Source organism: Montipora foliosa, chromosome 12 (genome assembly GCF_036669935.1).
Source record: "Montipora foliosa isolate CH-2021 chromosome 12, ASM3666993v2, whole genome shotgun sequence".
In the NCBI taxonomy this organism is placed as follows: Eukaryota; Metazoa; Cnidaria; class Anthozoa; order Scleractinia; family Acroporidae; genus Montipora; species Montipora foliosa.
In genome coordinates this window covers 7,521,531-7,548,245 of record NC_090880.1, presented here as the reverse complement: position 1 = coordinate 7,548,245, position 26,715 = coordinate 7,521,531, and the positions used below count along the sequence as shown (strand labels likewise).

General features: G+C 38.4%; 1 protein-coding gene across 1 annotated transcript; it reads left to right on the top strand.

The window, feature by feature from the left end:
- Positions 1-4,535: 4,535 nt before the first annotated feature.
- LOC137980628 (polycystin-1-related protein-like) lies at positions 4,536-25,585 on the top strand. The gene is made up of 14 exons (XM_068828080.1): positions 4,536-4,622; positions 6,206-6,315; positions 7,519-7,577; positions 10,767-10,936; positions 11,329-11,963; positions 12,650-12,802; positions 13,080-13,205; positions 13,919-14,113; positions 16,502-16,732; positions 17,646-18,386; positions 19,129-19,362; positions 20,491-21,789; positions 21,883-22,063; positions 23,735-25,585. The coding sequence occupies exons 1-14, from the start codon at positions 4,613-4,615 to the stop codon at positions 25,546-25,548; spliced, it is 5,958 nt and encodes a 1,985-aa protein (XP_068684181.1). The 5' UTR covers positions 4,536-4,612; the 3' UTR covers positions 25,549-25,585.
- The last annotated feature ends 1,130 nt before the right edge of the window (positions 25,586-26,715 follow it).

The following is a 26,715-nucleotide window of genomic DNA, read 5'->3' as shown; positions in this document are numbered from 1 at the left end:
ATCTCGTAGTAATCAAGTTGTTTTTATTGCCTTTTGAATACAATCAATTCACCTGAGATTTTGTTCATAGCTCCTCTATCTCGTGGGAACAGATGAATTCCTTTTCTTGCTGTCCCGGCCTCCCAGTTCAAGCAAAAATCACAGCTGCACCAAGTCGCATTTCCCCTTCTTTAGTCTTCCCTTTCGGTTGCTTCCTCTTCCTCGGATCCTGAACTTTCTCGCATTGGTTAGAAAGAATATGGCTCAAGTTCTGCCATAAACTTATGTGTATTAACGACGACGAAAGCGGAGTACTACGAACGGTAACAGAAAATTTTAGTGAAAACCATCTGCTTGCTTGTGCGCAATGACGTCACAACATAGCGGCGGACATTCCTTTTTTTTGGAAGTAACCGGAAGAAAAAGCAAACAAAATGGCGGGCGATCAAATTGGAAAAAACAACCAACGATTTTGGGCAAATTCAAGGCCTTTCAAGATGGAAAAGGATTTTTCCTGGTTTTTTGGGTAAAGGACGTTATATTTCGACAGTAATAAGACACACAAAAAAAAAATGATCTTCTAGCCTGCAGTTCTCCTTTAAAAAAAGCTTATGGCTCGGGGTTAGAAAATGGCATTGAAGACGACGCGTGAGCCTGTCCTTGGTTTATCACCACATTGCAGGGCTTTTGTCGAGGGCATTTTCTTCACACCAGTTCTCAAAAACTCTCAACCAGTTAATTGTGCTTTTACGGGTGTTCAAGTTTTCGGCAGCGTCTTCTAATGCCGCAACATCAGAATCTGTAACATCTTCAAACCTGGACGCCATTTTGGCTGCGTAGGAACGGTTGCCATGGCAATTTTGTAATTTCACATGTGAAATTATAAAATAACGCTGAAATTTCGCGCCAGAATTAAGGAGTAATTTGTCACCCATGATATTAAACTGATAAAAGCATAGGTCATGCTGAAACATGTCTTGATAAAGTTGTATGATGTGTCTGAAATTTTTTTAAGTGACTTAAGCATCATACATATAGCGATCAAACTTTTTTTCTGTTGTTGTTTTGAGGTGAAAAAGGTCTGCCTAAGGAACCCATAGTGAAGATATCAACTCAAAAGGAGTTAATTAACGAACAAGAGGAACTTTGTATGATCCAAAAGTCAAGGAAAGAAAAAAGTTGATATCCGTGGAGTTCATGTAATGCAAAGGGAATTAGAATCAATTCATCCTCGTATGGGGTTTGCCCATGTCATCCCTAAAAAGCCTGAATTGCTGACTAATATAGACACCAGGGATGGACCAATGGTATCTCCACACTCTTTTCATTCAAGTTCTTCAGACTTCAATTTCACTGTCGTCACTAACCTGGAACCAGAAGTTAACCCTGTTCAAGTAGATTCAACTGACATTTACAAAGTGAACTTGCCATTCCATTTCCCAGAATTACCTGAAGCTCTTCATTTCAGTATTGTGCAAAAACATTTCAATAATCTTGCCAAGGAACTTAACCAGCCATTTAAGTTTATAGATGAAATGCGAGTAATTCAGCAGTGAAAGCTAAAGCATGGAATACAATTTGAGCCAGTTGCAAGAGAAAAATATTATGATGCCATTAAGGACTATTTGAAGAGGCCAATTACCTTAAGACAGACAGGGATGGTGATTCCCCCTATACATGTTTTGGCTTGAAGGCAGTCCTCATGGTCTTGTTATTGATCCATGGTCCTCATCTGGGAAGATGGGGATACTTGAAGTGAAATGTCCAAAGGGGAAAAAGAACCACACCCCAGAGGAGGCGATGCAAGATGAATCGTTTTACCTAAAAGTCGTTGATGGTAAACCCAATCTGAAGAAAGATCATCACTTGGGATATAACATCCAAGTCCAGCTAGTTATGGTTTTCTGTGGTTTACAGTTGGTTGACTTTGTGGTCTATCTGTTTAAAGGGATGATCATCACAAGGGTTCCATTTAACAAAGATTATTTTGACAAAGTAGTCTGTAAAGTGAACATTTTTTTATGTAAAGTGGTTTTCTCCTCAGGTCATGGCCTGATGGAAGTTTAGCATATTGTGCAGTGTGCTTGAGCAAACAGTGACATTGCAAAGTACCACTTTACCATAGTATCTAGCATTTACACTCCTGTTGATGGGTGTTAGGGCGTCAAGGATAAGGTTACTTTGCACTGCAATGTTATTACAGTACAGTAAAAATTCGAATATAAGAACAGGCAAAAATTAACGATAAAAACCGACGTTTCGGTGTCTTCATGACGCCATTGTCAAGGAGAAATAAAAATTACATAGTTTGCGGCGAGGTGTAACATGAAATTAGCATACAGTGTTTGAAGCTAATTATATAAATACTTTTGCGCGAATTGAATCGCTTTGCACGTTCAGAGTGGGTTTTAGGTCTCTGATGAAAAGCATTTCATTCACCAAACAATCAAACTTATTTCTACACTTTTTCAGAATGCTAAATCGCCTCAGTAGGTCTTTTGGGACTTCGCCGTGCTGTTCGTGATAGTGTTTATATACTGAAGATGCCTTTTGTTTATGTCCATCCACACGTGTGTGTAAGTGTCCACGCGTATAGCCCACATAACCTGCATCACACAGGTCACATTGAAAACGATAAACGACGCGTTGTTGGTTGACGATCGTTTATCGTTTATCGTTTTCAATGTGACCTGTGTGATGCAGGTTATGTGGGCTATACGCGTGGACACTTACACACACGTGTGGATGGACATAAACAAAAGGCATCTTCAGTATATAAACACTATCACGAACAGCACGGCGAAGTCCCAAAAGACCTACTGAGGCGATTTAGCATTCTGAAAAAGTGTAGAAATAAGTTTGATTGTTTGGTGAATGAAATGCTTTTCATCAGAGACCTAAAACCCACTCTGAACGTGCAAAGCGATTCAATTCGCGCAAAAGTATTTATATAATTAGCTTCAAACACTGTATGCTAATTTCATGTTACACCTCGCCGCAAACTATGTAATTTTTATTTCTCCTTGACAATGGCGTCATGAAGACACCGAAACGTCGGTTTTTATCGTTAATTTTTGCCTGTCTTTGCATTACCAAATCTTTATTGATAAGAATATAAGAACCTACAGTTTAAGAAACTGTCAGGCTAAGATTTTTATTTTAAACTCCCTTTTCCTAAGAACCTGTTTAACCTAAAATGTTCAATAGATTCTTATTTTACAAAAATGAAAGCAAAGATGAAATACAAAAAAAAAAATTTAGTCTAGGTTTCGCTCAGTAAGATTTAAACAATGAACTAAAATAAAAACCATATCATGTCTTCGCCAATACTGGATTACACATTGCAGTTATTAAGAATGCAGATCCATGTGTCTCCCTCATATGTCTTAGAGTAGTTGGCTTTGCTGATCACTAAAGCCCCTATCAAATTAACAACCTATTCGAGAACCTCAGCCTTAAATCCCACTAAATACTATTTCTATAAGAACCTATGTAGGTTAAGTTGGAAAAATCTAGGTTCTCATATGCGGGTTTTTACTCTATTTTATTGGCAATATGTGAGAAGGAGTATTTCATAGAATTCTTACAAAGATGACTGGCACAAATATTAAAAGTATTAAATGTTTTGCAATTACTTAACATCATGTTCTTCAATTTCTATGAGAGCAATAATTTGTGCAATAATCTCTAAACATAACCTCTCTAAGAGGGAAAGTGTTTTAACTGACAAAAGAAACGTTAGTCTTGAGAAAGGGAAAAAATCAGTTTTGGTGTTTATTCATAAACCAACTCGAGCCTTGTAAATAATTGTGCACTTTGAAGGAAAATGATGAAAAAACCATAACATTATTTTGCTTAATGAGCGGGTCCACAAAGCTTCAGAGAAGACAAGCCACTGTCCATATTTGGTTTATGTTTTTTTTTTTTCGTTTCGATTAGATGATTTGGCAGATCGGCAGCGGGCAGAACTGATGAACTGCAGGGATCGCTGCAGGCTCTTTTTCGAAACTAGTAACCAAGCCCCTGTATTTTCACCCGCCATTTTCAACGGAGGAGCCCGCTTGCTAATGATGATGATGATGATTATGATGGGCTCTTAATGATTGGCGTGCGGAAGATTGCACAAAAGTTATTCCTTTTATTGTAGTGTTATGAGGATCAGAATTATTTTTAGTTTATCTGTCATGCAATTCCAGACTTTTCTAGAATTATCTAACAATCTGTAATTTTCCAGAAATTTCTTTGATGTGACTCAGCAGTTTCCACAAATAATACATTATAAATAGCATCAGAACTTTCTAGATGCTTAGAGTAAAAGCATAAAAGCAGGCTTGTAAATGATAGCAAAAAACTCTTTTGCCCGAGGGCTAACCCTCGTGGCTGGCTGTGATTGATGGATGCGATAACTGTGATGAAGCGATAGCTATGGTGGAGCGATAACCTTTGACCTTGAGATATCCGGAGAGAAGAAAGAGACAAGAAGATAAAGAGTTCAGAGTTTATTATGAAGTCCTTCGTGAGAGTTTCTGTACACAGAAAGAATCCAGTGAATCAAGAAAGTCAAGAATTGTTGCATTCTACAGTCGGAGGAACTTGGAGTTCGAAGTTACTCAAGGTCAATACCTGAATAGTCATGAAAGACAGTAAGCACACTTTGCTTTACGAACTGCTTCACGTAATCTTTAACCGAAGTAAATGTAACAGTGTATAACTAATTAAATGATAGAGAAAGTAGGGTAACTGCTCGTTGCCACATTGTTTTCATTCATGCTTAGTTCGCGGACATCTCTTGGTTATTCCTGCACGTAACACGGTAAGTACTCTGGGAACAGTGCCAAGCACAGTGGAATGGAACTTTTCGGAACGCTATAGAACTTAAGCAAGGGCTAGAGGTTGCACTGCTTGGAACAGCTAAAAGTTTAAGGAAATCCTTGGAAGCCGACTCGTCATAGGCTATGGAATAAAGCCCGACTAATAGCTAACATATCGGAAGAACATCAGGAATTACTGTGAAACTGTTCAATAATAATAATAATAATCATTAATGATCATGATGCCGACACTAGTAACGATATGAAGTGACAGAAACAATGGATACTACAAAGTACTTGTTGTTATTCATCACTGTGCATTCGCTTGTATTGAAGTATTATTCGTTTGTCCCTCAATGTAGTGTCTCTGTGAAATCTCATGTGTCGAAGCCAAGAAGGCGTTTGAATATCGAGAGTAACTAGACATCAAGTCTTCTGTACACGTTCCACGCGAGGTTAACTATCAATAGAGTTATTTCAGTAGAGTTATGATTTAGAATTAACGACTGCCAAAATCCTGAATTCAAGATTTTGGACTGCCAAAATCCTGAGTTCTGGATTTTGGACTGCCAAAATCCTGAATTCAAGATTTTGGAAGTCCAAAACCTTAAATTCCAAAATCATGAATTCAGGATTTTGGCAGTCCAAAATCGTGAATTCAGGATTTTGGAAACTTAACTCTAACTCTATGACATAACTCTATGAAAATAACTCTAAGAATAGCTGTCCCCGTTCTACGCACTTAGCTAAACTATATATAATTAAAACTGTAAAATAGTTGTTCTAGAAAAATCACTTAATAAAAACGTAAAAAATTGCGGAAGTCCGATATATAATTTGATCTACAGTCCTCGTCAGTCGTCCGCCAAATAGCGACGAGGATCATAGATCGAAATATATATCGGACTTCGGCAATTTTTTTACGTTGTTATTACGTGATTTTTCTAGAACAACTATTTTACAGTTTTAGTAGTTTAGCTAAGTGCGTCGAAAGTTTACAGAAGACGTGATGTCTAGTTACTCTCGGCTCGATGTAGTGACTTCCGATGAATTCAGTCGACGGTATTCAGTAGACCTTATCGCCTGAGGAAGACTAGAAGAATGCCCTCGAAACGTCGCCATCTACAGTGGAAGTGACTGCATCGTGAGACAAACGAATACTACAACGAACGGATGATAATGTAGGAGCGTGGAGGTGATTACAGAAATCTGTTCCCAAAATTAATACAAAAGCCTTTTTGTTTGCAGCTTAAAAGCAGGCCTACGAACCGACTATGTTTAAAATACCACATTGACACGTCAGAAATACCCCCGGAAATATCATGTTCGAATGCAAGCAACTTAGACATTGGGAGACTGAAAGATGGCATAATAATGTAAGTTAAGTCAGAATTATATCGTGTTTTCTTTTTCAGGTTATCACGTCAGAGTTTGGCTTACCGTTCTTCATCACGTGTTCATGCTTAATTACCTGGATCGTCAAGATTATAAGACTAAAGAATTAGAGGAATTGACTTTGTATGAGGTACAATAGACAATATATATTTGGGCTGTATACTATTCTGTTTACGCAAGACATCTGGGGCTGCTTTTCAAATGTAGTTTGCAATTGTTGGGTCATAATTCTAAAGAATATATATATATATATATATATATATATATATATATATATATATTTTTTTTTTTTTTTTTTAATGTGCAGTTTATAAACAAAAGAGAGAAGTGATCCTCGCACCTATCGGGACCATTTAAGCGATTGTATCGTATAGACATCTGAAAAATTCTAACCCAGTGCAATGCATTACAAACTGAGCTATGAAGCACCCAGCCAGGTGCTAGGATCACTTCTCTCTTCCGTCTATAACGCGCACTTCAAATATACATTCATTTTATAGTTCTTTACGGGAACAAATGATCCCAACCAATTTGCTTCGTAGTAGCAGAGGTCAAAGGCTCAAATCCCGTTACTGAGAGCCATCTGAAATGTTCCTGTGACTGTAAGAGACAATTGCTTAGTTAAATTGTCCAGAGATGTGCGAGGATCACTTCTCTCCTTCGTCTTTTGAATTAACTATATAGCAGCAATTCAATGGAAAACCTATGACTGGACACTCTGAATGCTCTTCCAAGACACTTGCAATCGTAACGGAGTGGTTTTAAAGGAACCTCCATTCCGATCTACAAAATGACAACTTCACATCCAAGAATATTTTTTATTTACAATTAAATTAATCTTTTTTTTTTTTTTTTTTTTAACAAAGCGATTAAAAATAAGCGATTTTGTTGTCATTATTATATTAGTTTTCTTACACAAGCGCTTTCTTGAAAAAAAAATGAAACATTGAAAAAGAAAAATAACTGTAAACAGTCGTTTCCTTTTTTCCTCTTTCTAATACCACTTTTTTTTTTCTTTTGCACGAGAGTGGAAATATTAGCCGCGAGACTGAGAACGGAAAAAAAAAAAAAATCCCCGATTAATTTTGTCAGCTTACTTCTCTTGCAGGATCAATTCAAAAGCACTTTCAGGAACTCATGGCTAAACTTCCTTTGAACTCTAACGGGCATTTTTTGTCTTTGTTTTTTTTTTCTTTTTGGCACCGTAAGGCAGTGGTGCGACTTGATATGCAGAGTCTCTTCAATGCGTAAGCTCAAACTAAAGAGTAAAGTAAAAAAAAAGGAGGTGGAAAAGAGGCCACATATTTAATTATTATCATTAATTTATCCCTAGGTTAACAAGTACCTTGTGGATATTCCAGGATTTCTCTCTGTCAAACTGTACAAGTTCAGGTTGGACATGATTTTTGTTTTATAATCGATGTCTTATTATAGCGGTTAATTGGATCTATCTTGGTGTTCAGATTTCTCTCCATCATGTTCAATTGCAGAAATGATCGGCAAAACAAAGAAAATTCTGATTGATTGAGCATCTTTTTACTTTGAGCGTAAGTTTTGGAATTCACAGTCCGCCATTACGCAGGTTCAAAACTGACCTCTTGGACCTCAGAAGTTTGGATCTAGGGAAAAGTGACGTCATTTACTCACTAGCTTAAAATCCTAACGTGAATGCAAAACACGAGTTTAATAGTCCAAAACCCGAAACTCTCGTGCTGCATATTAATTTAGCCGCGTACACACGCATTCAGTTGTTTTCTTAAACCTATTAGTCTTTGGCTCTCTTAAGATTTTAAGCTTAGTAATGGTGGGCCATTAAATAATAAAATTCCAGTTGAAATAAAAAGCTATCGTTTTTAAATCAACGCTTAAAACTTGGGTGACTTAGTGTTTAGTTACAGGGATCTCGGCTGAAAACCGATGAGGGCAAAAAAAAGAAAAAAAAACTATTCTTTACCTGTAAGTAAAACCGGTTTGGAGTATCAAATTTGATTTGATATAGCGCTGTGCCCTCCGATTCTACTTTCGTAGCATCTCAAATTTTCTCGGTCGCCGCCATTTTTTTTTAAATCGCAAAGTTTGCTGGGATTCTCAGTCATGGTTGGTTTGTCAACACCGGACAAAAATGTGTTTTATATGGAACAGAGTACACAAATATCTGCTACGATTTTTGTCACACACTGTTTGGGCCTAGCTGAGAAGCGTTCCGGAGATGCGTTGAAGGAAGGTTAACACGCCGCATTGCCTTGCTTTCCATTGTAACAAGCAGTCTGAAAACAAATGTGACGAACCTCACATTTCATTTAACTGAGTACCACTCCAGGGTGAAATGAGCGACTGAAGTGGTTGGTCGCCATTTGAAGATAATCGCACAATTTAATAGTAATAATAATCATTCGCAGAAGAATATACTGGGATGTGCTTTGTTCAGTTGCAGTTTTTACTTGTGGAGGGTTTAATTAATGTCCTTCTCTCAATGTTCTTGTTCGCAGACTTGAGCGGCTTGGTATAAAGTAAGCGACTAAATACTTAGGACAATTGTAGTTGTAGACAATTTGAAGATGAGTTGAAAACGAAGAAATCGTCCGCGCTTTCAAAGTAACATTTATCGCACGGCTGAAGGACAGTAACAATACCTTTTTTAACACCAGAGGAAAACTAAAGATATTTATTAAACAAGTTTTCAAGGAAAGCTCCCTTCGTAATCATGCGGGAGCTTAGTAGGTAGCACATAAGATTGTCAATTCCTTTGACTAGATGTTTAATTAGCAAGAGAGTAGTTTTCAACACGGCCCTCGTTGAACACTATCGCAAATCGAGATGCTGGACGATGCCTTTAGGATCTCGCTACGGCATAAACATGGTAGTGCAGTTTTCACATTTGCACCAATTTAAACCCAACAAACATCCGCCAACGCGCTACGTACTTCACTTGCACTTTCGAACTTTTCTTCCTCATTCGAATAGATAATTGTTTTGTTAGTTTCGTACTCCGGCTCTAGTAAACAACAGAAAACTAAAGTACAGAATACGCAATGTTGATTAATGTTTAGACCACGCGGTGACGGAATAAATTTTCCCAGTAAACGTTGTGCAAATTAACATGGTGGCGACCGGGCATTTTGAAACTACCTTCGGAGCCTACGTTTGGGAACAACGTGCAAAAGTATCAACTTCAAAACTTTGAAACTGGTTAAAAAGGTCATTAAAGAATCCCAGTCAAGGAAGGGTTTTGGTATTACTCTTGGAACTTGGCCAAACCAAAATTAATCGTGAGAAAATGCGAGATATTTTTATCAGCTCACCGATATTTATTTGATACCCAAGCAGTTGGCAATGAAAACAAGGCGAGATACTTTAATTTAGTTTAATTCGTTGCTTGCGCAGGACTTTGTAAGTAACGCAAGCGGTTAGCGGCTGAGTCATAAGAAACTAATTCATTTGTCGCGCACGCAATACAAACGTTTTTCTACGTTCCAATAGTTTCTGCCTTTTCAAGTGAACCCAAATCCTTAAACGGGTGTTGAATCCAACAAAAAGTTCTTCTTCCTGTAAATTAAAGGCAAGCTGACCTCTATGGTTTTTAATTTCCAGACCAAAAATCAAAATACGTCCCACGCAGCCTTGCTCAGTCCTTCCTTTATTAAAAGGGGTTTGCAACAAACTTGATTGACTGAAAAATGGCGACTGAAGTGCTGCAGTCTCGCAATGTAAAGTTGGTGAGCGAGATTCTCTAAGAACAGTTCAGGACCAAAACTCTTTTTCAGTCGAGATTCCATTAACTTCCGATTTGATTTGGTCTCAAATGTTTAAATCGCCTTTCTGCGAGAAAATTACCTTTCAGTTGATTTTAAATCTATAGTTCTGTCAAGCAGGAAGGGAGTCACAAGTAGAAAATCACAGATCGCGGAGAACTGACTGAGTTCTTGAAGCACTTAGTTACGATTCTAATCATTGAAGAAAAAAAAAAACAAAAAGACAAAACAAAACAAAAAAAAAAACATTTTCCTCTGCTGTGATGGGTTTAAAAAAAAAAACTAATTCACTTGCCAAGTTGGGATGGTTAAATAAGTCAATCACATTCAAAGTTGTAGTTTAAAACAACCAATCACATTCAAAGTTGCAGTTTAAATCAACTAATAACAACTTGGTTTCAATCACCTTAGTATAGTGTACAGACTCCTAAATTGGGCTTTCCGTCTTTCTTTCTTTCTTTCTTTCTTTCTTTCTTTCTTTCTTTCTTTCTTTCTTTCTTTCTTTCAGGGTGATATTAAACAATTTGCGCCCAATTTGTCAGTCTTTCAATGCAAATGTTCCCTTTTCTTTTCTTTCATAACATGGCTCTTCTTCTTTTCTCGGGAATTGTAATTTTTATCATTAATTGGTAAGGGGACTTCATCTGGTCGAATTCGGTCTGTAATCATACTAGCGATCAACAAATCGGACTTCTGCCGCGGGGTAGTTCGATTTTGTTATCACTCGTACGATGAGGGACTCCACTCAGTCCTATTACCATTACTTAGTTATGTCAGTTCTTTATATTCTTGACTCACGGCGGCTGATTTCTTTTTTTATGAACTTCAGTCCTCCCTTTATTGAAAGGGATTTGCAACAAACTGGATTGACTGCTGAACTTACAGTCTACTGTTTAGAATCTTCTACAACAATTATTCTACCCCACCTTCAAAACGCATTGGAAAATCAGAATGAAAGACCTTTTTTCGTAAATGCCATTTTACAACTTCAGTATCCAGGTGAGAAAAGGCTGAAGATTACTTTAATTTAGTTCCGTTTGGCCTCGAATTAATATGGTTTACGAATTAATCTTAGTTTAATGCATGGGACAGTTATTATTATTATTATTATTTTTGCTGGCATCCCTGATTCCCTGATTAATGGTTTCCCCCGAGTGATTTATCAGGCAAGCAAATACTATGAAGCCCAGATACAATTCTAATAACCATCGTAATATGTACCCACCAATTTGTTCACTTCGACTTTACGCCATGTCATCACTTTTACCTATGTATTACTTGATAATTTAGCACGCAAAGAGTATGAACTGAATAATGATCACTTCTTAGATGATTTCATTTGTTGGAAAAAGGCAACAAAAAGTTTTATTGCACCTAATTCTCTTATTTAGAAACAAGGTCATGTCAACCACCAGACGTCGCAATATCACTGGGGAAAAATCCTTGGAAGGCGGAAGTCTTGATACTAAACGCGAAGACACCTTCGTTCACGGTGATTGCGAACCTGAAAAGTGGCTGTAAACTCACTAAAGACATCATGTACAACTGGGAGATCGCATTTGTAGACAAACATTCGGGTATTTTCATAAGCAATTACCAATTTGGTGATGTGAGCAGAAGCAATAAGCTCTCTCTCCACAAACTGCCTATCAAAACGCCAGGCCTGATGTACATTAGATGTATGGTAAGAAGTATTAATCGTGTAAGCTCGTACAAATACGACTTTGGATTTGTCGAAGCAATTTTTATGCAAACATTGAAATGTGTTATCAAGCCTACACAAGGGAAGGCAATTTTGGATGAATTCACTTTAATGTGTTCAGGAGGCAAGTACAATGACACTGGAAGTAATGGTTTCAAAGTCTCGCTGGATTCAGGAAGCAAACCTGTAATTTTTCAAATTACAGACGTTTATAAGAAATTCAGACTTCCCGCTGGTAACCCTGTGGAAAACTATACCATTCGGTTGCAAGTTGAAGCCACCTTCTTGTCACTTCCCCCGTTGTTTCATCGTGCAACTGTCGAGGTACGCTTCTTGTTCTATCAACGGTGCATATATAAATAGGGTATGATCTTTCTATCTCACTGAGACACATTGATAACATTTAAGCCACCTCTGCAAAATCAAGAAGTCTCGATATAGTAGCGTTCGTAACTATAAACGCCTATTCCTCGTGTAATCACTGTAACAAGACTGGGAGCTTACGATCCACCTTGACAACTGCATTTAAGAGTAGCGTTTGTGAAACAAATGGAATGAATTCTTGCAAGATTTGAATGGGTGTTTTCGGGGATCTCAGGTTCCCCTACATAGCAATTAACCCGCCATTAAAACTTCCATGCACTCGCTTAAATTATCTAGTGTGACATCAAAACACCAGTTTCAACACTTTTAACAAGTTACGTAGAATGATTGACCATACAATATTGTATCACTAAACAGCAAAGTTCAGTACGTTATGGTACCATGTGAAAAAAAAAAAAAGATTCCAAAATAAATCATCGTTGCTATGGTGGCCTATTACGTTGCAATGATAAGTGCATCCTGCTAAGAAATAAACTATGTTTCATATGGTACCATTAAACATTGACTACACGTGAAACAATGTTGATACATGAGTTAATCCTTCCAATATAGGAAAGACCCTTAAAATTGTTTAAAGCTGTTTAGCTGCCTTACTTAACAAAAGTTGTTTCTTTTTTTTACCCTAGGTTAACAGTCTCACCAAAGCAGAAGTTTTAAAAGCTACAAGAATACTTCATGATCTCACAAACTCGGGAAAATTTGAAGAGGCTGCTTACAACATGTGGAATTTAAAAAACATTGTTAAAGAGATGAAAATGACCAACTCGGAAATGAACGCGGTAATCGAATTTCAAGTGAATTGAACAACGATCTACCTATATACAATTTGTTGCTAAAAACCGAGGAACATCTCCAAGCCCAATCAACTGTCAAATACACACGTAAAACATCGCATGACCTTTTTGTCCATTTGTATGTAAAAAAGCTCTGATATCCAGTGCAACGTTTTTCATCGCTAATTTTTCTCTTAACTGAGCTATACATGAACTTAGTTGAATTATTCCACCGTCCGTTTTCGTGTTTATCACATCGTAGTTATTTATTGTTCTCTTAAAGGTCAAGAGTCAGATTACCCTCGATATTAGTAAAATGGAGTTGGTTAATCTTCAACAGCTGGTTCAAATGGCGCAGTGTATTGTGTTTATTAATACCATTAAGGAGGAAACTACACATGAAATTCAGGTAAAGGAATAACTTTGCTCGATAGTTATCGTAACTACATAAGCTCGGATATCACACTTTGCATAGGCATGAAGTTGCATGGCCTGAAACTCGCGTTTTTTGTAGAGAGGTTGCATGGGTATTGTCTGCCTTTCACATTGCGTGAGTCAAAAACGCAAAAAGATCTTAAAGACAACCAAAAGAACAAGCTAACGAGTAACCGATGTTAAAGAGAGCGACTGAGAGAAGGGGAGGGGGGGGGGGAGAGGGCGGTGAGAGGGGAAGGTGAAATATCAGTGAAAAACAACGAGAGACTGAGAAAGAGGGAGAGAAAGAATGGAAGAGCCTGAATATAAAAACGAAATTACTGTGGCGAACAGCGGAAGAAAGCGCAAGAGAAAAGAGACTGAATGATGACAACAAGAGCAAGAAAGAGCACGGGAGAATATACTAAATTATAGTATTCATATAAATTGAATTTAGCGTCTTCGCTTACAACTGGAAGAAAGGCAACCAGTTAGTCATTTTGGGATGAATTTCAAATAGCCTTGATTTCAGCCGCCTACTCCGTTCGCGAGCGAACGGAGGAGACGTCTCGAAAATTCAGGCTAGAGGTCCAGACGACCAAAGACGAGTCCAGTTGGTGCACATCTAACAGCCTGGCCGCGACTACCTTGGCTATCTCCTGTAGAGTTTATTTCTAGTAAAATACACTCTTTTCTCCTAAATTGCAGGAGACCTCTCTTCAATTCCTCGAGAAGGCTGTAAAATTCTTACATCAAGAAAGAAGTGAGCATGACTTTAACATAAAAGAAAATATAACTAAAACCCTTCTAACAGGAGCTGCTCTCATTTTGAATATGGTTTCTGAGGATGCCAAGGATACACATAGTCCGACAAATAGAATTCGACACAAGGAGAAAGCAAAGGTGAAGATCAGTGTCTTGTATTTAATGAAAATAAAACAAATATTTAGCTATGGTTGAGACAGAGAGGACGTTATAATAATTGTCTTTCTTCAAGTATCGAAAACGATGGACCTTATAGCTGAAAAACCTACCGGAAAAACAGCAACTGTACCTTCCCTCAAGCTCTGTCTTACGCATTTCAATACATTTTCTTAACATGTAGTAACAGTAGTATCATCTTACCGGTTTCTGCATTTATACGCTTACCCATTCAGTGTCAACATTACGACACAGCAAGGGAATAATGAACTGTACTATGATCTTATGCACCTATCAATGTAAACCCAGCGGTGGTGAGTGCGGGTAATAGGCGGAGATTTGACGCCTGACACTATCCCCCTGTCGGGCTTTTGATCGCGAAGCGACCCCTGGGACGGGTCATTTGACTTTGACCGAAAGAAGTCTGGTATCAATTCAAACGTGGTTACCAAGTGTGTCCCGAAGTCACGCTTCAGTTGGAGAAAGGTATGAAGTTTTTATTTGTTTTCGTCGCCATAATCCGATAATTTAAACTGTACTGTAAGCAGATATTGTCTATTTCGAGAAAGTTTTTATCCTTAAGTTCACATCTAATAGAAATCAAATTCCGCCACAAGGTCAGAGTATTTTACGGGTCACTGGTACTACCTGTTTCAACATGCAAAACATATTAATCATGAACATACCCAGTTCCAATTGTTCTTTTATTTGTTTTATGTGGTATAGTATTGTTTGTTTAGATTCTTTGCCCCACGGTGGGGCTTTTTTTGACACTTTTGATTGATGTTCGTTTTTCACCCTGGGGAATTTGATTGAAATTTTTTTAAGAATTACATGTAAAGCATACTGGAATACGTACAATGTGTCTCTGATTATGGACAAAAGTTATTGTATCTACTTATTTTCAACATTGCTCCATTGAAACCATGTAGACGTGAAGGTTAATTAGGTACCTTATTTCAATTTAAGCTCTCTTTATGGAGTAATGTTATAATTTACCTAAAATAAAGCTAAAATGGCCATGAAATGCCTACTACTATTTTCTATGAAGCCCTTTACATTCCAGTTTCAATATTTAGCCTTCCTTTCAATGCATTATTTTAGTCTTTCCATCTCGCACCATTCTTGATAAAGCGATTGAAATAAATCAGTTTTTGGCATTCTTTCAACGTCTTCCAAAAAAGAAAACTTTCTTTTAACGAATATGAAACATCAAACAACAAAACCATAATTTCATGGCATTCATAGTAAACATTTTCCTAACAGAATGGATTTTGGAGTGACGTTATGAAGCCTCACGCAAGTCTGAAATAATGATTTTAAACAAATTTCAGTATTGTGAGATTTTATTTATGCATTGGAAAGTACATTATAAGAACATTTCCAGAATAAGAAATGGAAGCCATATGTTAAATACTACGAGAGTTATAAGCGTTCAAAGCAGGTTTCCTACTTTAATACAATCATAGACAAAACCGTTGGGAACGGATTTTACCGGCAACGGAGCCACTTTAAGTTATATATTATTCCAAATCGCTCCACCAAAACTGTGGAATACAATGCAATGCATTTTCCTGATTTTCATTCAATGTTTCTTTTTAATTACGTGATTTACCGCACTTTATCACATATTGCATATTGTAATCTTTTTTTTAACTTTTATATAATTATTTAGTTTTAATGACCTAATCGTAACACGCATTTGATCACCTACTGTGGAAAATGCGCAACATAAGAAACAATATTTTAAAGTTATTATTACTGTTCTATAGCGTTTCTGCAATGATAGACAATTCATGGATAAAATTTGAGCCGTGTAGCTATTCGTAGTGTGCCATACTGAAATAAAGGTTGAAGTGCGGGTTACAGACGAAATTGAGAATAGTGGGTTCGAACTTCGTTGAAGCGACCTGATTTTTTTTTTCCGGTGTCTTTAAAAGACATTTGCTTAAACTGTCCAGGTAAGTGCGAGGATCCCGGCTGTCAGTTCAATCATTGTAAAATCCGGTTAGATCGTAACTATCATTGCTATATATTGTCATGAAACACGTTAAAAACCTTCTTTTAGCTACAAAATGTTATTTACAATGCACGTAACACGCTCTAACATACTAAGAAAATGTAGCTAGGGCCTCAGCTACGGCTAGCTTCGTCTTATGGGCACTAACTAGGGTTTTAAAGGAAACATTACAGAGTGGGTGGACTGATTTGACTTACAAAGATCTGACAAGAGAGTCACTCTTTGTTTTCTCCCTTTTCCGCGATTGTTCTCTTGCAAGAATAATTCACTTGATTACCGTGCATCTTGATAATATTTAGTGTTTTGAGCCTCTGATACTTATTTCGTTGCATTGTTTTCTCCGTCTTCAGAACCTTACGAGAAGAGCTGTTGCATCAGTTCAGAGCATCGCTGGTGCAGCGAGACGTTTCCTGATTCATGCCAAAAATCTAACTGCCATCAATATAGACACCACTGGTATAACCGTGCTAGTAGAAAAAGTGAATAACTCTGGAGTTGATAAGCAAGTATTTCACCTAGGAGGCGATGACATTTATCTTCCTGTTGGAATTACAAGAGAAAAGTTGGCAAAGGCCATACAGGTAACCATTTGATAGGAAAAAGGCATTTCATAGGAATGTTGCAGCAAACGTAAGTACAGCGACTCAAGGCATATTAATTTTAGAAAACAGATGAGGTTCAGAGCTGAGCAAGTTGCAATAGTCTAGTCTTCACTTGATGAGGGAATCAACTAAGAAGGGTACCTTAAAAAAAATAAATGTAACAAATCGCCGATTCTTGAACATGTTACACAAGTAAAATTTTGCGGACTTTAATATTACAGTTGTACAAGGATCCACGAACACTGAATTATCAAGTTTTATCCCCAATGCTCAGCTTCTACAATCTCGTGGCTTATCGACAGTTGTCCTATCACGCAACAGTTAGCTAGTGTGGACATGTTTTGATTTTGTGCATTAAGAAAAATTTCAAGAAATCAACATAGAATCTCCATTTTTTTTCTGCATGAAATTATAGGTTTGTCACTTGTTGCCTGTGTAAAATTAATGACTGACATTTGAGGATAAATCGTTGAGTCTCTGCCAGCTCTGTGACGGTAATAACAGGCGTCATGTTGAATCGATGAAAGCTGTTAACGCACACAACTAAAACATAGTCATCCAGGTGCCCATAATAGTAGCGTGCAACTCAGTGCCCATGCTAGGTCTATGTCACGGAGGTGTTACAGATGGAGCTATTTTTTGGCGACCGTTTCAGCTAAAATTCCTATACCGTATACTTCTAACCATTCTCAATCTCAATCTCAACTTTGTAAGGCTTGTGATTGGGTGGAAAGGTTCAATTTCGCGTATGAAATCTGTGAAAATGTTTGGACATAGTTGAGTTATATGGAACTAGTTGTGTGCTACTGGTCGTGGAATCCTGACAATAGCGGGTGCTTAGAAATGTTCTCGTTTGCGCAGATCTTTTTTTTGCCCAAATTTCTTTCTTTAGTTCATCCGTTTTGAAAAAAATCCCTTCACTTGGAAGACAGGAATTATTACAGCAAATCTCACAGTGATCGATGTCAGCATGTGGAACAGACATGGAAAGAAACTGAGGATTGCTGATCTTAACACACCGATAAGACTCACGTTTTCCAAAGAGCCTCAGGAGGTTGACATAGCTCGTACCACAGACAGCACGTTTTTCTTAAGAGTGGGAGAAATGCGTTATCATTCCATTTATGTTCCTTCGAAAAAGGCGACAGTTACCGTGCAAATTAAACCGCTAAGCACCTTAACTTTGAGTGTTTATATCAGGAAAGGATGGAGGCCAACGCGTAAACAGTATGACCTGCACTTTGCCTTGCCAAACTTAGCCTTTGTCACACTCTCAAATGCTGGTATTAAAGAAAACAACAATTTCTCTACACGAGATCCTTACGAATTTGATATCCTACCTAATGATACAGCTTCTATTGGACACCACTTTATTGGCATTGAGATTAACACCGATTCTTCAAATATGACAACAACGTCGGTTATGGAAAATGGTGGAAAGAATGAAATGAATTCGGATGTAAACAATGACTTCTGTGTTACAGAGAAGCCACCCCCGATTTCTACTCCCCCGCAAGATACATCGCGCCAGTTTAACCCTAAAACAGATGTTAACTATTCCATCTACGTGACAATGAGAAGCTGTGTATTCTGGGATCCTTTGAATGACGAATGGTCCGCGCGAGGATGCCAGGTTGGCTACGATAATGTAGATTTTATTATGGTACTCTCCAGACAGGTGGGGCGGTGGGGTGAATATAAAGGGCCCTAGGGCGATTGCAGCGAACGTTTCTCATTTAAAATTTCTTTAAAGTAGTTAAGCGCGGCTAGATTCGATGTCCTTCAAAAGGAGAACAGAATGCGCGGTAATTTCACTTGCAGAGGGTTCTCAAAGCCCGAAAAATGGTTATTAATTATTATTATTTTTTTTTTCGAAACGTAAACTGCACCGTTTTGCGAGTCGATGTCACTGCCATCACAAGCCAAACTGAAACGATTTTTTTTTCAGCAAGCGCAGAAAACTTCTTATATGCAATCAATCACCAGCCAAACTGAACAATATTTTTTTTCAGTAAGCACTTTTTTTTTTTCAACCAGCAGGAGAAAGTTAAGTTGACGTAAAAAAAAAAATCATTTTCTTCAACTTCTGTGATTCATATTTTTCTGAAAAAATTGAACGGTAAACCTCAACTGTAAGCTCTTCCTTTTAACCGTTGCCTTATGCAGTTTCGACGGTCAATACTACAAAAGACGCGAAAACCACACCGCCTCAGGAGTACCCCGCCGTCCTACGTCCTAATATCTCTAGGAAGATTACAATAAATTCTGAAAACATTGACGTTTTAGGAAAAGGCTCATTAGTACTTATCGAATGCTTTAGTAGTCTTGTGACATGGTTTGGTGATGTTTTGTTTGATCAATTTTTTTTATTTTAGGTGGCTCGTGACAGTAATGACACCAATGTCACCTGTCTGACCAATCACTTGACATCATTTACTGCACAGTTTTTTGTTGCTCCAAACAAAATCGATCTGGAAGACATTTTCAATAGAATAACTCCATTTACAGCAGAAAACCGCTTTGTCCTCGGAACTGTTTGCTTCATATTTGCATTTTATTTTTTGGGCCTGTGGTTTGCGAGAAAAGCTGATCAAAAGGACAAAGTGAAGGTGGGATTTGCATATCATTTTACTTGAGAATATTATTTGATTAGGTTGCCCACAGGCAGCTCAAGCTCGACAGTTTATAGCCTTTGTATGGGAAATTAACTTTGAGCTTATAAATGCTAAAATAAGCTGAAAATGTAGAAATAAACTTCACTTACCTCTACGTACAGTTGTCCTCGTTTTTTCTTTGCAATCGGAGGGCAAACTTGTGTCCGTTTTAGACGAATTTGTGGCTTTCGAATTTTTACGATGCCGTTAGTTGTCATTTCCCCTCATAAAGAGTGCAGAATGTAATACGATCGCCATCAAGCTATAACGGCCGTACCCACACATCTAGCTGAACGCATGGGAAGATTATTTGGAATTTATAAGCCAAAAATCGCTGTGTGGTCCCGGAGTTGAGTTAATGTGACAGGAAATTTATCTGGCCTAAAGGCTGTGGTGTTTTTATGGCGATTCGGACCGTTGCTTTGCGATGCGAGAGCAATTTGTGGGACGAGGTGGCCGCGAGTCACTAGCCTTTCTTCTCTTTATGAGGGGAAATGACAACACAGCATCGTAAAAATTCGAAAGCCACAAACCCGTCTAAAACGGACACAAGTTTGCTCTCCGATTGCACAGAAAAGACGAGAACAACTGTACGTAGAAGTAAGTGAAGTTCATTTCTACATTTACAGCTTATTTTACCATTTATAAGCTCAAAGTTAATTTTTCTATACAAAGGCTATAAATCGTGGAGCTTGCGCTGCCTGTGGGTTGCCTTACTTCAATTTGTAGTTCCTGAGTAAATGTCCTGGTGTAATCCACATTAATTCATTGATTGTGTTTGCATGGAGCGATTTTCAATATATGTTTTCTATGGCCCTGAAATGCCCGTGAGCTTCTAATTATTATGATATATATCCAAATTCGTTCTTTCGGTGTTTCGATTCGGGAATACAATGGACCTTAACTACTCACCAACAATCCGCAACGAGGCAGTGAAGCCGTTTTCACTTCTCAAATCAATGCTCTCGTTATATCAAGCACAGTGCACGTGAAAGAAGATTTGTAGGTCGCGTAGTTTGACTTAAATTAGAGAAACAGATTGAGTGAAATCAACGTTCAATTTTTATTCTGCTTATATTTTAGTGCGTTTTTGGAAAAGAGCTCTGTCTCAAAGAAAACGTCCACTGTTATCAAATGTCAATTCATACAGGAATTTGGCATCAGAATGGCACCACAGCTCGCGTTGGCGTAAAGCTTTTTGGTGAAGAGGGAAGTAGTGATGAAATATATTTGATGGATCCCTTGCGAGAACTAAGACTGTTTTCTAGAGGAAGTGTGAACACATTCCAACTTTACCTTCCAGTTTGTTTGGGACAACTATACAAGATACAAATTTGGCATGATAACAGTGGAAAAAGCCCCTCTTGGTTTCTGTACAATGTTATTATTGAATACCTGTCAACTGAGGAGAAGTGGCATTTTTCAGCAAATCGATGGCTTGCTGTGGAAAGAATGGACGGTGAAATCGACATTGAGGTCAAAGTCACACCCAAAGAAGAACTGGCGAGATTCGGACGAATTTTTAAAGAGCACGTGGTTGCAAACTTTGCGGACAAGCATCTCCTTTTGTCGCTTTTCGCTCTACCACCACAGAATCAATTCACCCGATGCCAACGTCTAACGTGCATGCTTTCCGTGACATTGGTTTCGCTGGTAACGGGTGCAATGTTTTATCACCTTGAAGGTGAAACGGATTCGAATTCTCTTAAAGTTGGTTCACTGGAACTTAGTTGGAGACAAATTGTCATTGGGATGCAGTCCGGGCTTATAATTTTTCCGGTCAATGTTTTAACGGTTATGGTATTTAGGAATATCAAAAGAGCAGTACCACTTGTTGACATCGAGGGTGCTGGAATACTCGGCTTAAAGGAAAAAATAAGGCGTGGGTTCTTACCTTCTTGGTTCATCGTAATCGGCTGGGTAGTCTGTTTAATGGCTTCTTTCTCATCGGGTGTTGTTACGATACTCTATAGCATCCAATGGGGAGCAGAAGTCTCAAATCAGTGGTTGTTGTCTGTGGCCATATCAGTCCTTCAAGATATCATGATCATGGAACCAGTCTTCATAATCATTAACACTTTGCTCGTGTCTTTAATAGACCAAGAACCAACGACAAGCAAGGTTACTGATATGGAGTGTCAACAGTTACTAGTCTTTCACCACAAAGACGAACTTATTCACATTCCACAGCCTCCTATTGAAGAAATACTGAGAGCACGACAATCTATGCAACAGCAAAGGAAAATTAGACATTTCTTTAAAGACTCTTTTATTTACATTATGTTTATAGTTTTTCTTGTAATTGTGTGTAATGCAAACCGCACTCCAATCAGTCATCGGCTTACAAAGTCACTCAAGGACACCTTCGCCGGATTTTATCAGGTGAAATATATAGCAAGGTTTTAAACTTTTTTTCTCAGTTTTGTGTAATTTAGTTAGCAGGTTATGAATATAAATATATTTTCTTTATCTTAGGTGAAGAATTCCCAATCGTTTTGGACCTGGTTTGATGCAGAGTTCGTCACAGCTCTTTACGATTCCCGTTTATACGACGAACAAGGAACTTTACCATCTTATAATGAGGATGGCCTCATAAGAAGCAAGATTGGCTATACAGTTGGTCTCCCAAGAATTCGTCAAATACGTTTCAAACAAGGTACAATAACGGTTTGAGAGTGGTTTTTTGGGGGTTACGTCCTGTGCTTTGACCTTATTACCCCTCCCTATTATCTTCCATTCTTCACGTATCTAACACTTTCGCAAGATCTTCGCCTTTCCCAGTACGCATATCTTCTTAATCAGCTCAACATCACCAGCCATGTTAAGCTCCACAAGCCATTTATGCAGACCTTTTAGGAGGCTACGTAGGGCCCCAATTATGACTGGCACGATTTTAACATCTTTACACTTTAAGAGCCTTTTTAATCCCCTTTTAAGGTGCTGATAGTTCTCGATTTTCTCTCTCTACTTGGAAGCGATCCTGTTATCGAATGGACACGCAACATCTATGATGAGGCATTTTCTGGTCTACAGTGAGAGGCCCGTTAGCATCAATCGGATGGTCTGTTGGGATGCCAAAGTCCCAAAGCAGTTTACTTTGATCGGATTCAAGCACCTGTTTGGGTGCCAGTGAATCAACTGAGCCACTTTAGGCCCTCAGTGAGGCACAGTTGGTGTGTAGTGCTGGTTCTGTGCTGCTAGTCAATTCTGCGTTTGGCACAGTTGGTGTGTAGTGCTGGTTCTGTGCTGCTGTTAGGAACCCCTCTGGCTCCTTCTTTAGTTTCCCTTTCTTCAACCACTCCTAGGTTTCCCATCTCTGCTTTCCTCAGTACTACTAACGAAGTGTCCATGTTGACGGTTCCCAAGATTTTTTTTTTTTTGTTTCTTCTTGGAATGCCGCTTTGCCATCCCAGCATTTCTCTTTCAGGGTTTGTTCTTGATGGACAGCCATTAGCGATTTCTCTTCATTTCGTTCAATATATCTCAGTAGTCTGTTGTTCTCGATCAATACACATTCTTCTACTCCCACTCCACTTTCTGATCTTCTCATATAAAATCTATCCACGTCTGCTGGTGTGCAGAGGACGATATATTGTCAGCTGCTTACGGGTTTTCCTGTCCATTTCCTCAAGTTCATATTTCGTCCAATCTATTATTCCAGTACCAGTTTATTTTGTGACCACCACTACTGGACAGGTTGACAATCAAGGCTCAAGTGTCCCATCTATCCTTTGTTGCCGTAACCTTGTCAGGAGTGGTAAAAGGGTTGCTGGCACTTGCCAACGGCGCGACCCTAGACTCCTGTGGGCGCCGGCGGGAGCCTCCATTTTCCCGTGGTAGGCTGACGATACAACCTCTCCTACTCCAGTGCCCATATTACTATTATCGTCATCATCATCATTATCATCATTATCCCCATCATTATCATCATCATCATCATCACCATTATTATTATCATCATCATCATCTTTTCCCAGGATGATCTTATACCGATATTTCCCCCATAGGTGCGGGACATTACTAATGATCCGGGGTCCTCGGGACTCATTCTCCGATGCTCGCATGTCTAGCACTCTCGTCAGTATCCTAACAGTGCCTTACTATTATTATGATTTTCATGGTAATTATGATGATGACGGTACTGCTACAACTACTATGGCAAAGTTTCAAAGTATCTGCATATGTATTTATAAATGGTGTTTCTCTTTTTTACTTGCCCTCAACCGCAGGTTATTTAATTTGTTTAAAAGTACTAGACAAATGAAAGATAATTTCTGGTTTCAGATATTGGCCAATGTGTAAGAATGGTTTTCTTTTACTTTCGTAGAATCGTCTTGCAGAGTATTTCAAGCAGAACCTATGTTACGTGTCACTAACTTTAGCCGATGCCTGTCAGATGTATCTGATTCAAACGAGGACATCGCGCCTTACATACCTGGATGGAGACCACTGGCAAACTACATTAATGGACATTATATGCATGAACGCCTTTATACATTTTGTCCTGAACCTTGGCGATATACAGAGTCTATTGTCGGAAAAGATAAATACCTGGTTCCTTACGGAGGGAGAGGGTACATAGCCAAGCTTGGTTACGACATTGATACTGCATTGAAAGTCAAGGGGAACATTGAACACAACTCCTGGATTGACGATAAATCAGCGGTTGTTATTATCGAGTTTGTTGTATTTGAGCCCGCAAGTCTGTTACTGAGCAACGTGATGATTATTTATGAAAAACATATCACTGGTGGAAAGAGAACACTTATCGACGTTGTTCCCCAGTACGTCTTTCTTTCGTCTGGCTCTTCATTTCGGTCGTTTTATCTTGTGTGCATTCTCTTTTGGTCCATTTTAATACTGCTGTTGCTTATCACAGAGGTTGTGAAAGTTTCTAAAGACGGCCGCAAGTATTTCGAAAAGTTCTTCAACTGGGTTTCGTTCCTTCAGCTTGTGTCATCATTGTGTGTTGTTTTGTTATTGTTTTTGAAGGAGAATTGCCTGAGAAATTTCCTTCGGCGAATACGGGATGACCCTTTTGGATCTTGGAACGCGCTGGAGCTTGTAAAGTGGACGAAAATTGAAAGCATTATTTTATCCATCTCAATTGTACTGACAACTGTTAATTGCCTTAAGCTCATACAGTTCAACCGTCATATACGCGTGATGAGGTCGACATTAGCGGCCGCTTACCGTTACATTTGTTCTTCTGCAGTCATTATTTTCATCTTTGCGGTTGGTTTTGCTCAGCTTGGAACACTTTTGTTTGGTTCACGTGACGAGGAATACACAACACTTTACAAATCGTTATGTACGGTTCTTCAGTTAGCAATCGGAATTGGTAAAGAACATTCCAAGTTGGTTGGCAGTTTTGCTCCCATTTTTGTCATGGCCTGCATGCTTTGCATGACTATAATATTCACAGACACGTTCATTGCAATTTTAAACGAGGCGTTTCATCAGGCTAGTCACCGAAAACATCAAGGAGAAGAATTTGTTGCTTTCATAAAGAAAGGCTTAAAGAACCACATTAGACAAAGCTTACGGAAAAATTCGTTGAACAGGTGGTTTCAGTCTTCGATTCGCAAGTTTGCCTCACCTCTAATTCGAAATCATCAATTTCATGACATTAATGAAACATTGTCAACTGATCGGTCAGAAAGAGGCCAAAAAAATCTTAGCTTTATATACAACACCGAAGATTCATGTGAAGAACAAGGAATCCTAAGAGTCAATCACAGACAGACTATCCGCAGAAATTCCAATGTTCTCAAAACGCTCCAGGTGAAATCTGAAAAACCTGAAGTGCAAACAATGAAGGAGGATCCTGTGCTTCACCATACCATCGAAATTCGAGATGACATTTTCAAATCTCAAAGTTCTGGAGAGAATAAAGCATTTGAAATCCAGAGACTGCCAGGAAAAAACGCCAAGGAAAACATAAAAGACTTCAAAATGGTGACTTTTGATGCCAGATATGGCGAGGGCGCAAAGGTTGTTTATACTGAGCACACAGATCCCTGCCCAATTTTTTCTGCATCTGAAGAGGAGCTTCTCTTTTGTGAACTAAAAGAAACTATGGAACATGCTCTTTCGGAATTCTCGAAATACCTGAGTAATAATCGAAGGGATTGCTTCTAGTTTAGTCGTTCCTCTGACCGTTTGGAGGACTGTAATGATTATCCAGCAACGGGTTACCATAAATCCAAAGAACAGTGACAAAACAGAAATGAAAACAATGTCACCGAATTCTGTGACGATTCGTGGTCACGGACCTCCTACATAGGGCTGATCGTAATATCAGACCTTTGAATACAAAATTCTCCTTTCAGTATGCTTTTTTTTTTCTATTCGGTTGCTTGTTTTATATATTCGTACCTTGGTAACAAACATTCAAGCGAGGATAGATATCCAACGATAAACACGATATACTTATAAATTTAATTGAGATATTTGACACGTGTATTTATAAGAATATTAAACGTAAGGTGGTTAAAGCACTTAGCAGATTTTTCTGCGCTGGTGCCGCTCTTTGATTTTGGATCAGCGGACCAGATTTCCATGCCGTTTTCAGACATTCCTTTTCAATTGACCCATGAAGGCCGAGAGAGGGTGAGGGAAGAGAACATGCCCCCATGTCCCCTAGTAGTTTTTTTCAATCTATTCTAAGCTGTAAGACATGCCGTGAGGGTTATTTTGGTCTCTTGCCCATAGTCGCGCAGCTAATGATTTATTGCAACTAACCAATCAGGTGTCTTTCTTATAAAAAGCCGCGTACCATAACCACGGGGGTTAATTTAGATTGAAAAAAGAAATTATCGTTGGAAGAAGCCGATTTATGGTAGATTTGTTCTCTCCCCTCATCCTCTCTTGTCGAGGCTTATGGCAATAACGGCTCTAAAGAACAGTTTGGCAATTTATGGAGGAATGGGTCGGCAAATTTAGTACCTTTAATTAAATTTGATGTTCTCAAGGACTACGTAGCGGCTATGGTCGAAAGCTACTTACACCTCGTGACCACCGTGCATCAAAAGAGAGCTCAAAATAACCAATTAAAAAAAAAACAAGAATTTTATATCATCAGCAATTTTCATTTAAACTGGGAAAAAAAACGAACAAAACAAAACAAAACAAAACAAAAAAATAGAAAACTCTATTCCCGCACAACATCTGTTCTAAGTATGGCCGAGATTTTTGCTTTGACATAGCGACATAGAATCGCGAAGTAGTTTTGGGGTTTGATTAATATTTACTGAGTTTATGATTTCTTTTATTAGCCTGCAAAGCCCATCTAGCAGTGAAATACAA

Coding starts and splice junctions, on each gene's coding strand:
- LOC137980628 (XM_068828080.1), top strand. Junction 19,363..20,490: donor ATCAAAAGGACAAAGTGAAG/GTGGGATTTGCA, acceptor CTTATATTTTAG/TGCGTTTTTGGAAAAGAGCT. Junction 22,064..23,734: donor TCAAATACGTTTCAAACAAG/GTACAATAACGG, acceptor TTACTTTCGTAG/AATCGTCTTGCAGAGTATTT.